Here is a 12,982-nt window from a genome sequence, read left to right as displayed (position 1 = left end):
TGATTGACAGATGAACCGTAAACCTAGACATGAGCTAATAACTAAGGAGTGCACAAGTTTCAAAAGGACAAAGTGAACAATGATAGAGCATTAACAAAAATATATAATCAGAATAAAATGATAAGAGCCAAACACCCAAAGTAACACAATGTGCTAAGGACAATACATCTGTTAAAGGGTTAGGACAACCAAAAACCAAAAATGTTTTTCGCTAATATGTCTGTCCAAACCAGTATACTGCTATTTTTCCCTAGAACACAAAAGCGTTTTTAGTAAATCATTTATGCAGCCATTTTCCATACAGTTCATAGTGACCACTTTAAAACTTAAAAAATGTCGGTGCATAGCAGCACTACCGTTCAAAAGCTTGCCATTAGTAGGGTATTTTATTATTATTAAAACATGTATTCATCAATTACACATTAAATTAAAAACCGGGTGGTGGTGGAGGCAAAAACTCGGGCCTGGGAGGAGTTCGGTGAGGCCATGGAAAAGGACTATCGGCTGGCCTCGAAGAGATTCTGGCAAACCGTCCGGCGCCTCAGGAGGGGGAAGCAGTGCCCTATCAACACTGTTTACAGTGGCAATGGGCGGCTGTTGACCTCAACTGGGGATGTTGTCGGACGGTGGAAGGAATACTTCGAGGATCTCCTCAATCCCGCCGTCACGTCTTCCATTGAGGAAGCAGAGGCTGGGGGCTCAGAGGAGGACTCGTCCATCACCCAAGCTGAAGTCACCGAGGTGGTCAAGAAACTCCTCGGTGGCAAGGCACCGGGGGTGGATGAGATCCGCCCTGAGTACCTCAAGTCTCTGGATGTTGTGGGGCTGTCTTGGCTGACACGCCTCTGCAGCATCGCGTGGCGGTCGGGGACAGTGCCTCTGGGATGGCAGACCGGGGTGGTGGTTCCTCTTTTTAAAAAGGGGGACCGGAGGGTGTGTTCCAACTATAGGGGGATCACACTTCTCAGCCTCCCCGGGAAAGTCTATGCCAGGGTACTGGAGAGGAGAATTCGGCCGATAGTGGAACCTCGGATTCAGGAGGAACAGTGTGGTTTTCGTCCTGGTCGTGGAACACTGGACCAGCTCTATACCCTCTACAGGGTGCTAGAGGGTTCATGGGAGTTTGCCCAACCAGTCCACATTTGTTTTGTGGATTTGGAGAAGGCTTTCGACTGTGTCCCTCGCGGCGTCCTGTGGAGGGTGCTCAGGGAATATGGGGTCCGGGGTCCTTTGCTGAGGGCTGTCCGGTCCCTGTATGACCGAAGCAGGAGTTTGGTCCGCATTGCCGGCAGTAAGTCAGACTTGTTCCCGGTGCATGTTGGACTCCGGCAGGGCTGCCCTTTGTCGCCGGTTCTGTTCATAATTTTTATGGACAGAATTTCTAGGCGCAGCCAAGGGCCGGAGGGTGTCAGGTTTGGGGACCACACGGTTTCGTCTCTGCTCTTTGCGGATGACGTTGTCGTGTTGGCCCCTTCTAACCAGGACCTTCAGCATGCACTGGGACGGTTTGCAGCCGAGTGTGAAGCGGCTGGGATGGGGATCAGCACCTCCAAATCCGAGGCCATGGTCCTCAGTCGGAAAAGGGTGGCTTGCCCACTTCAGGTTGGTGGAGAGTTCCTGCCCCAAGTGGAGGAGTTCAAGTATCTAGGGGTCTTGTTCACGAGTGAGGGGAGGATGGAACGGGAGATTGACAGACGGATCGGTGCAGCTTCTGCAGTAATGCGGTCGATGTACCGGTCTGTCGTGGTGAAGAAAGAGCTAAGCCGTAAGGCGAAGCTCTCGATTTACCGGTCAATCTACGTTCCTACTCTCACCTATGGTCATGAGCTTTGGGTCATGACCGAAAGGACAAGATCCCGGATACAGGCGGCCGAAATGAGTTTTCTCCGCAGGGTGGCTGGGCGCTCCCTTAGAGATAGGGTGAGAAGCTCAGTCACTCGGGAGGAACTCGGAATAGAGCCGCTGCTCCTCCACATCGAGAGGGGACAGCTGAGGTGGCTCGGGCATCTGTTCCGGATGCCTCCTGAACGCCTTCCCGGGAAGGTGTTTCGGGCATGTCCAACCGGGAGGAGGCCCCGGGGAAGACCAAGGACACGCTGGAGGGACTATGTCTCCCGGCTGGCCTTGGAACGCCTCGGTGTCCCCCCGGAAGAGCTGGAAGAAGTGTCTAGGGAGAGGGAAGTCTGGGCATCTCTGCTTAGACTGCTGCCCCCGCGACCCGGCCCCGGATAAGCGGAAGAAGATGGATGGATGGACACATTAAATTGTAAAGGTCAAAAGTGAAAGTAAAAACATTTACAATTTTACAAAAGATTTCTAGTTCAAAAGCATGTTATTATTTTGAACTTTCTATTAAATAAAAGAATTTGATTCAAAATTTGATTTGAAAGAGTTTTAGTGTCAGTACTACATTAAACTACTATATATAATGTTGAATATAATGTATAATAATGCAATGGGGGAATATCCGTGGGTCCTGGTAATGCCAAATGTCTTATGTTGCCAGTAACATTATTTTAAATAAATCTATTCAGTGACAGAGTGCAAGCCTTTTCGTCTAAAGTTTCCACAAAATATTAAGCAGCATAACATTTTTCAACACTGATAATAAGAAGAAATGTTGCTTGAGCATCAAATCAGCATATTAGAATGATTTCTGAAGGATCATGTGACACTGAAAAGTAATGATGCTGAAAAGCTTTGCAATCACAAGAATAAATAGTTTATGTTAATATATTTTAAAATGTAGTTATTTTAAATTATAATATTGCAAAATATGACAGAAATCATTTTAGGCTTGATAAGCATAAGATACTTCTTTCCAAAACATTCAAACATCTTTACTAAATTACTGTTCAAAAGTTTGAGGTCTGTAAAGATAGTTAAATGTTTTTGCAAGAGGCTTATCAGACCTGGAATTATTTCATTAAAAATACAATAAAAACAGTAATACTGTGAAATATTATTACAATTAAAATATCTGTTTTAATATAATGTTAAAATATAAAGTATTCCTGTAATGGCAAAGCTGAATTTGAAGACAAAGGGGCTTTTCCTTTCCCAAAGCTATCATAACTTTTATTTTTTTGTTAATTGACACACAACGGACATGAATAAAAACAAAATTGCAAATTAAAATGCATTCTCTTAAACATTTCCTTCTGTGTTCAAATGAGAAAATAACAGCATGTGTTTGGAGCGAGGGAAAGCAAATACTGACAGAATGTTCCATTTTGAATGTTACCTCTCGATTAAGGTACAGCTGCAGGTGCCAATAATGTAGAGACTGCTGAGAATCCTATAACAACAGGAGTGCACTTCATCCACTGAAAGAAACAATTAGAGGAGTAAATGGGGTGCAATTCTTTCTAATGAAATGGCAACCAGTTCATACAGAGCAGAAATGTAAAGTATGAATGATTCAACACATGGCGCTGCTGAACAACAGCTCTTATTGCAAAAAAGCTTGCTGCAGTCCTGCACCAACAATGTTTTCTTTTGCCAGTACACTTGTGAAGATTGTTTATAGCAATAATATAAGATCATGTTCAAGAGGAAAATGTTCACGCCACAGAGAAAGTGAAGCAATACCAAATGCTGTTGGACTTCTTGAATGTTTTCACACAGCCAATTCCTTTGGACCTTCATATGGTGCATAATAACACAAAACATTACTGAATGTACATTTAAGCTTAACCTAGAGAAAGTCATCATCTCTAAGAGGCGTTTTAGTTTGCTGCGACTGCACATTCCACATTAAAATATACACCCTGACACATGCCCATAAGAGGGGTCAAACGCACGGCCATATACTGTATATTACACTGCATCCTGTGCAGACAGGAAGACAAGTGCCACTCTATTTGGCAAAACAGAGGTAAGTGGAAAGGGAAGTGATCTGCTCAACCCAAAACCTTTGTGAATATTTTCCCACTGCCTTTCCACAACCTCCATTTATTTTCCCTCCATCTGTTCATTCATCATTGAACACGCTAATCTATTCATCATTTATCTAATTAGTTAATGCTATTTCTTCCATCCATTACACCTTCTTCCCTTTTCTCTTACCCAACAGTCTCCCTCCGTGCTGCCTCTGGGAGTCATGCTGGAATAGAGCGGTGAGCACCGGGATCAGTGCGGTGGTGGTGTACGTTATGACCTCACTGTCTCCTCTGCTCTGGGTTCGGTTCAGTCCATACTCATCCCAGGTCACGGTTTCCACCGTTAGCTCAAGATCCTCTGCCGCGGCTTCAAAGAACGACCACAACAACACCCTGACGGATTCGCTAGTGGTTTTCATTACCATCCTAGAGAGAAAAATTAGAATGACTAATCACCATGGTGATTAATTTAAAAAAAATAAAAATTCCATCATATACACTACTCAATGTTTTTGAAAGAAAGTATTCAACATTATTGAACTAGGGGTGTAACAATACCCTCATGTCACGATTCGATACATATCATGATACTTAAAAAATGATACGATATTATTGTAAGACTCCAAGACATCGTAAAGGGTTAACAAAAAGATTAAAATGATTAATTTGGTGTTACATTGGGGTGGAAATGAATAGGCTTGGACTTGGTGCTGGTAACCCAATGCACAGGATTTAATGCATTTTTAATTTCTTAAAAAAAAATCTTACTGACCCCAAACTCTTGAATATATATACTAAGTACTCTATTTTGAAGATGAAGCATGTAATTTCTGCGGCAATGCATAAATAATGGTTTCCAAACAGGTTTCACAAAATATTCCCTCCAAATTATTTTAGGTCTGATCAAATTGATAGCATCCCCCTCCCACACAAACAAGTATAGCCAATATTTTTACTCTTTTCAGGTCAATCAACCAACAAATGGCTCACTTAAAGTTGTCTCTGCATATTAAGCTGGAATAGTTACAAGTATTTAAAAAAAAGCAAGATATATACAGTCAAATATTTAAATATACAATATAAATATTTAAGTAATTAAATTTTTTTTTACAATTCAGATTTTTGTAATCTATTATTGCAAGCTTAGACATTACATATTTTACTTTTTAATTTCTCACTTAATTTATGGATTTCTCAAATGCTTAGTGGACAAAACATTTCACCTATATTGAAGGTAAATTAAAAAACAATTGAACTTGTATATCAGTACACCAAACACAAAGTGTAGCATTAACTACCTTCCATCCAGGGATTGTGCCAGGATTTGTAGGCAGCTCACCAAAGCAAGGGCATCATTTCCTAAGAGGAAACATGGCATTGAGCTCAATGCAATCCAGTCAGTAAAAAGCGCCAGATTCTGATTTATGTTTTCCATGGAGGGTGGGTTAATAAAAGTAATGAGGTATGTAAGCATTTGCCTCAGCAATACAAGAATGGGGTGAGTGAACAATGGCAGTGGATAATGCTGAGAGTGCATGAGATGAATACAAAGTGCTTCTAAATTAAAAGTGTTTCCAGCTAAATAATCCAAAGTAGCTTTTATATTAAAACAATGAAAATATAGAAAGAAAGGAGTATGAGAAAAAGACATTCACACCACACCAACCCTTACCAAACAGAGAGATTCTGCGTCTGGCTAGAGCTCCGAGCTTACAGAATAAACTAGGAAATAACAGGAGAGAGGACAAATGTAAGAGAAGGAATGAGGGAAACGAATGGGGAAAAAACAAGATAGATGGAACTGAAAATATATAATGACAGAGTAGCAAAGGCGAACATGGAGACACAGACATGCAATCAGCCATATGTGTGTAAGCACACACACACACACATTTCTCTATCATGGTGAGGACTTTAACATTGACTTCTATTGTTGAGCACATTATACTTTTTGTCCCCTAAACAATTTAGTATTTTCAGATATTCCTTAAAGGTGCACTAAATATTTTTTGCATGTTTCGCTAGCCAATAAGACAGTCGCTTTGGACTTAGTGTGTATACTGACACCAAAATGGTGTGGATGCAATCATGCAAAAGCAAATCCATTAATATTCAGTTGCTGATGTCATTGTATATTAACATTCTATCCTCAGTCACTCATGATTAATTCATTCCATGAGCTAAAGTCTCAAAATAACGTGAGGTTACCAAGATAAAATGAGTAGTATTCATCTAATCATGTGATCTCAACATGGCCGCCCCCAAGAGGGGACCCACTCCATGTAAAACAAAGCAGCTTTTATAAAGCTACTGATATGACTGGAGCCTTCATCTCATGTGTAACTCCAAACATTTTTCAAAAGTACTATTCATTTTGTGTATGTGTGTGTAAAACTTTTAATGAGTAAAATATGACTGAATTACCTTTAGGATATTATTTAGTAGGTTTATTTATTTTAATCATGGAGACCATTGGCTAATGTAAGAAAAACCTGACCCACATAATCCCATAAACATTTGTCAAGTCACAAATTACCTGGTGACTATCTCTTTTTCTTTATTTGTGGACTGGCAACCATCTCTAAGGGAAGACATTGTAGTGGACAGGAAGTAGAGATAGTGATTTTTGAAGTATTGATCTAACAGTGGCAATACAACCTGGGACAAAAAGAAAAAGAATATAGAATAAATAATGAATGTAGAATAAAACAAGACTCATCAGCAGAAAAAAAAATGTTCATTTCAGATTTTTTGTTTTGGGGTTTTGAAGTGAAGATTTTAGTGCACATTAATGAGATTGATGGTTGTGGAGGTCAGGGAACTGCTGACAGGCGTTATTGATCTTCATGTGGGAAAGAAAACCTTTTTAACTTGCAGCCTGCATATTTGTCTCAGAACAGGGACGCATATCACACAAAGCAAAACATGACATCTAATCAATCACGAGATCAGCAGTGGCATGACCCACAGAGATGTCCGTATGGACAAACAACACAAAAGCCATAATTGTCTGTAAATATACAAATCTGCCATGACCACTACTGTTCAACTAAAAAAAAAAAAAACATGTAAATGTCCATCCCAAAGCTTTGAATAAGCTGAGACATTTGCTTCATTAACCATTAAGAAAAAATACATCATGTCAATACACAAAATAGACATTTGCAGTGTCTTAAAGAGAATCCAAAAATCTATTTAATGCTTGTTGGTTATTTAAATAAGTCTGTCATACTGACTTATCTGCTATGCTGTGGTGGATTCTCATGGATTTCAGTGTAAAGTACTGTTCTAAATGTCTGAGCTGCATTAAAGATGACTGACCTTAATGAAGAAATGAATTTGTTGTTCATGGAGAACTCTTTCAGTCCTGTTAATCTGCCCTCGAGCTTGAGCAACCTCTGCAAAACACAACAAAACACATAAATTAAATGAGCAGACTTCAACGCAAGGCTTTCACATGCTTCAGAAAAGCCACTGCAAATGAGATCATATAGCTAAAATGAAAACTGAAATTCTGCTCATTTGAAGGAACACTTCATCCAAAAAATATTTGATCCACTGAAAATGTTTGTAGTAGCTCTCAAATCTTTTTTGCAACAGTTATTTTAGATATTTTAATAGTATTTATTCATATTTTAAATGAGCTTATATTTGTATATTTTCCATTTAATTTTAATTTGATTATTAAAATGTACATTATATATATATATATATATATATATATATATATATATATATATATATATATATATATATATATATATATATATATATATATATATATATATATATATATATATATATATATATATATATATATATAGACCGCTTAGCTTGCTATCAGGATGTGAAGAGACTGGCATAACAAAAACAATTTCTGGAACAAATTGCCTACCTTGCCTTTAAACTACATTTTATTTTAGATATGGCAAGGCAATATATCTAATTCATTCAAGTAAAAGTTTTAGTTCACAAAAACACTCATTGGTACTTCTACATATTGACCATAACGTTTATATTTGAATATCAACAAAGGCTATATGAACGCTAGTGAAATTGGAAAGTGGATTTAAAGTAAATTTTGGTCTGTCCCTCACATAAAGCTACCATATGGCTTCAGGAGACTGTGGTTATTTATATAATTTTTTTTTATCTTGACAGCATCTGTCCACATCCAATTTGATTATATAAAAAAGAGCTGTGTGAAAACTGCTTTTGCTTTTCACAAAAGAACGTGAAATGGGTTTGGAAAGGCATGAGGATGTAGACAGAATTTATTTAGTATTATTGTAACATATCTTTCAGATTAGTGATGCCGTGCAGTTAATGAGCAGTTATATAAAAAGACAGATGTGCAAATAAGAAATTGGAAATAAGTGGTGTGGAAGAACAAGGGAATGTGTGCATGTGTGTGTGTGTCTCCAACCCAGCTCTAGTAACTGCTCCTGTGCTTGCTCAGTGAGACAGAGGGCTTGCTGGAGCAGGCCGTAAGCGAAGCGGCTTGCAATCGCTGGGGAATCGGCATCTGCCACCTTTTTGTTCCTGTGCAGTGAGAATCCAGTCAGTGAAAATGAAATGGACACTTCAAAGGCATCATGCTCATTCTAGTATCCAGTCGCAGGAAAACACCCTCACCTCCTCACTGAGTACCCATTGATTTGGAAGAACTTGAGAACATCTTGAGCTTTGTCTCTGACTCGGTTCTTGTCTTTAACACTCAGAGCATCATATGGTACAAGCAGAGGGTGACTGCCCCCTCCTGGACAAAAACAGCACCAGAATTAACAGCCACACAGGATTTTAGGCCTGCCAATTTGGCTTTGAGACAATTGGTATTGTTAAATACAATGAATTTTAATTAATTAAACTGGTGACAGTTATTGAATTAATTACTGAGGGCACTGCCTCAGTAATTAGTGCATATTATTACATAGCTGAAATATATGACTGTGATTGGTCATTCTAGGACAAATATTTGTGTATAATGACAGTTTATTTAAACACACACTCTACTAGTTTCATGTCTCCATATAACTCCATGGTCTCTTTCTTCTTACATAATAAAACAATGTTTAATGTGCATTTATTTATTTCATGTGTAAAACTATGTTGTTGTTGTTGTTGTTGTTGTTTTAATTGCATTGTTCTTTACTTAGTGAAAAGTAGATAAAATATTAAAGAATATGATTACAAAAAGCAGTATCAAAGGTTAAGAATTGCTTACATTAAATATCTTTCATTGCCTATACTACTGTTCAAAAGTTAAGGCCTTAATTTTGTGAATTATATGCATCATTACTCCAGTCTTCAGTGTCACATTTTTTTAGGATTCTTTGATGAATAGAAAGTCCAAAAGAACAACATTTATTTGAAATAGTTTACTGTCACTTTTGGTCAATTTAATGTATCCGTGCTGAATAAAAGTATTAATTTCGATAAAAAAAATAAAAAAAACAGCAGTGTGAGTGTATATATACCTGTACAATGTACATGCACACCTCTTCAACCCAGTATTGTTATTTCACAGTGTCTTGTTTCACTGTAAGACGCAGGTGGCTGCAGAAGCCCTAATTTAATTTACTGTATCATCTCTCACAGCAGCCCATCTGTAACACACACCTTTACTCTCCAGTTCCTGCCGTTTCCTGGCTGCCCAGATGTGATGATAATTCTCAGCCAACCTCTCTGCCATTGACTTCAACACCAGATTGAAAGTGCAGTTATTTTTAATCATGTTAATGTACAGAGCCGGCTGGCAGTATACATATGAGGCAATTTCTAAAATGACTTCAAAAATATGTTCTGTTATTTGGCCAACTTACATTTTAAACAATATCTAAAAGCTAATTTAACTATACAAGTTACTCAAATAAAAGAAGCAATCAATGGTTAATAAATTAATCTCCTCTTTTGCCTGGACTGATTTACATTGTGTGGAATTCTTTGAGGCTGCTTACATACTGATCCCAGGTCAGAGTGACACTGCTTGTGTCCACAGGCTTTGGACTGAATGTAGAGGCTCCTTCAAAAGACAGCTATTAAAAAGACAAAACACAACTTATGTTCTTCATAGAAACATTTATCTGGTTTGATAACAAGCATTTGTCAAACCCAAGCACAGTCTGTTTTGAATGCATCCCATGTTCTCTGAATAAGCAATGTCTTTTAAAAGCCTAAGAGCTGTTAATCCAGTCTTGGCGAGCACACAAGGACTATTCTGAGTCCAAATCACTGAATCCCAATGTGTAATACAAAACAGTCAGTTCAATGCAAAAAGAATTTGCCTTGATGAATGGTGGTTGTGGGGGGAAACGATACACAATATTGCGCTAATGCTAAAACCCATTTTAAGATATGTTATCAGATATGTTGTACACATTGAACATCATGGAGTAAAAAGATATAAATGAAAACTTCAGCTAAAGACAAAAAAGAAGGAAAACCTGACCTCCCCTCCCAATTATTATTATTAAAAATGAAACATGCAGCGCATCAGACTATATATTTATATATTATATCATAACCATCGAGATTTGATGATCGCACTAAGCTAGATCATATTCTCACAACCATGCATTATCAAAATTATGCTAATGGCGAGTGACACCATTTCAACAAAGATTTTTACTCGCTATTGGCACTTTGAATTCTGGCTATGGGTGTTCCGCAGATGCCACCACAAGCTTGTGCTGTGCTGTCAAGAAGCAATCCACGCATGAAAGTATTAGAAAACGTAACATTTTGCAGTTTATTTATTAATTGTTTAAGGCAATTTTACGATTTCAATATACAATCATACAATAACACCCATCACGTGGGTCATACTTTTCAGGTCCGAAAATACGGAAATCCATATAATCTGTATATTGGAAGGATCGGAAGCATGTTTAAACTCTTTATAAACACTTTTTTTTTTCTTGTGCTCCAAACATGGACCAGCACTATTAAGATGCACATTTCATCATGTCTTCAAATGAAATAGAATTTTGGTTTTTGGTATTTGCAAATAACGCCACTGATATGGTGTTGAAGGTGTCTCTATGAAGGTGTCCAAGTACAAGATGGGAGATACGTAATCAGATGACTTTTTTCAAGTAACTAGTAAACTAACACATTACTTTTAAATTTACAACCAAATATCTGTTATTTTTTCAAGTAAGTTACTTTGTTTTCCCATTTATTGACTGACACCTCTCCTGTCCCCAAGAGAAATCGAAAGTTAGTGCAGAGGCGTTGTGTACACCGTGTAAATATGATGGTTATTGTAGTTCTAGACTAAATTTGAGCATGCATTTACTCATCTAAATTAAATTAAATTTAGGAGGGCTTCAATTTTAAATTTAAAAACATTTTAAATTATAAAATATACTTTAAGTATTTAATCTCACTTAAAACCAATGTATTTTCTGCTAACATTCGATGATCCATTTCAACCATACTAAGCAAAAATGATCTTAAGCCAGGTGCACACTGTGCGATTTATAATAGTCCTTTATGTTTGTTCCTTGTCAGACTGTACGAACATGATCCCCGCTGTAAGCCATGTCACACTGTAAGATCTCAGTTGTCATCAATGTCAGACTGTACGATAGTCAAGGTGATAAAAAAGTGCTAAAAATGGACACATGCAAGAAAACTCGTCCGGAGTTTTATATCATCAATAAATGACACGTTCGGTGACAGTGAGCTGCATACACGCGGGATTGAAATGGTGGCTACAAAGAAATCTCTAGCGCTCATTTTGGTCATAGCTTGTCTTGAAAAACTAAGATAATTTGACGGTCATCCTAGGAGAAGCCACACTGCAGGATTGTGCACCAAATCTTCTGACACTGCCAGAATTTCGTCTGAGGTCAAATTTGATTGCAGAGGTCATTAATCGGCTGCCGGTGAACAAGTCAAACTATCGATCCAAGACTTCAGATTTTAGCCTAGGATCAGAGGAATCTTTTAGGATTTGCAAAATTTGTCTCAGACGGCCAAATAATGGCCAAACCCGCCTTTAGTTAAACATCGCATTTGTGTTTCTTTTCTTTTTTTATTGCTGAAGTAAGAGTGTTGAACTTTCTTCTCCTGAGTCCTATTCTTCTGCAATACAGAATAGCAGCAGAGCTGAAAGGTTTGTTTGAACTTCGCATACAGGTGTGAATTTGCATTTCCTTCAGCCTGAGGCTTATTCATTTAACTTTTCCCAACACTGTCCATTACCTTGCCAGACTGTGAGATCTTCCTAGCTGGGTTGTGAAAGCCTTGTGACTCCCCCTCATTGGTCCTCTCAATGGTCCAGCCCAAGAACAGCATGCATTTCACCGTCTCTTTAATGACCCCTCGATAACCTTCTTTATCCTAAAATACAGAGCAACCTCAATGCGTGAAAACAAACTGCATGTTGCTTGTTTTAATTTCTTTGAAAAATACTGAATATCTGGTGTTGTTGTTTGTAATGTGTATGAGGGAGCATTGGACTACCTTCTCAGATAGAGCTCTGTAAGGTTTAAGGAGTGGATGAACTTTAGAACTCTCAGAAAGCAGTTCTCCATGAACCCAACCGTTACCAAACTGGAAAAGAACCATAAAACAAACTGGCTTTAAAACTACAGATTTTCCATTATATTCCATTCCAGAGTTCATTATATTAATGGCTATTATCATCAAATAAATTCCTGTAATAAGAAACGTATTACCTTGTCCAGTGACCATTTCTCATGTGTATGCTCAGCGTATTTGTTCACCACAAACTCGAGCCTCTCAGGGATTGTCACACTATAAATGTATTACAAAACTGGATTATTCATCACATATCAAATAAACACACTACACTTTTCAGAAAAAGAACTTCTGAGATCAGTGATTATGGTCAATTAGATCCAGCTCATGTTTATTTTCCCTCTCTAGGCATGTGTAATGGCCCTTTTAAGTCGATAGAAGTCTTACTTTGAGGTGTCCAGGGGTCGAGAACAAAACCGTCTCTCAGAATCCATCGCCAAGTGTCTCTCTCGTCCGCCGGTGCAGCTCGGGTCAAGGTGGTCGGGAGGAATCGCTCCAGCAACTGCATTGAGACAACCGAGGGCCAGTTTGAATAGGTCTGCATCATAAGACTG

At 38.3% G+C, this 12,982-nt stretch overlaps 1 protein-coding gene across 2 annotated transcripts in view; it reads right to left on the bottom strand.

The window, feature by feature from the left end:
- The window catches only part of ryr2b (ryanodine receptor 2b (cardiac)), an 84,475-nt gene that overhangs the window by 33,154 nt on the left and 38,339 nt on the right, over positions 1 to 12,982 (bottom strand). For both annotated transcript variants that reach the window (XM_079833088.1, XM_079833089.1), the window contains exons 51-64: positions 12,816 to 12,979; positions 12,566 to 12,644; positions 12,351 to 12,440; positions 12,090 to 12,227; positions 9,839 to 9,916; positions 9,501 to 9,576; positions 8,517 to 8,640; positions 8,308 to 8,423; positions 7,203 to 7,279; positions 6,418 to 6,539; positions 5,554 to 5,603; positions 5,180 to 5,240; positions 4,069 to 4,307; positions 3,245 to 3,326 (exon numbers count right to left, since the gene is read on the bottom strand). In XM_079833088.1, coding sequence (XP_079689214.1) covers positions 3,245 to 3,326; positions 4,069 to 4,307; positions 5,180 to 5,240; positions 5,554 to 5,603; positions 6,418 to 6,539; positions 7,203 to 7,279; positions 8,308 to 8,423; positions 8,517 to 8,640; positions 9,501 to 9,576; positions 9,839 to 9,916; positions 12,090 to 12,227; positions 12,351 to 12,440; positions 12,566 to 12,644; positions 12,816 to 12,979 — 1,496 coding nt within the window. The remainder of the gene's footprint in view (positions 1 to 3,244; positions 3,327 to 4,068; positions 4,308 to 5,179; positions 5,241 to 5,553; positions 5,604 to 6,417; positions 6,540 to 7,202; positions 7,280 to 8,307; positions 8,424 to 8,516; positions 8,641 to 9,500; positions 9,577 to 9,838; positions 9,917 to 12,089; positions 12,228 to 12,350; positions 12,441 to 12,565; positions 12,645 to 12,815; positions 12,980 to 12,982) is intronic.

Source organism: Gobio gobio, assembly GCF_949357685.1.
Source record: "Gobio gobio genome assembly, chromosome: 13".
NCBI classification, from domain to species: domain Eukaryota; kingdom Metazoa; phylum Chordata; class Actinopteri; order Cypriniformes; family Gobionidae; genus Gobio; species Gobio gobio.
The sequence above is the reverse complement of the archived record's forward strand: the minus strand, read 5'-3'. Positions and strand labels throughout refer to the sequence as shown.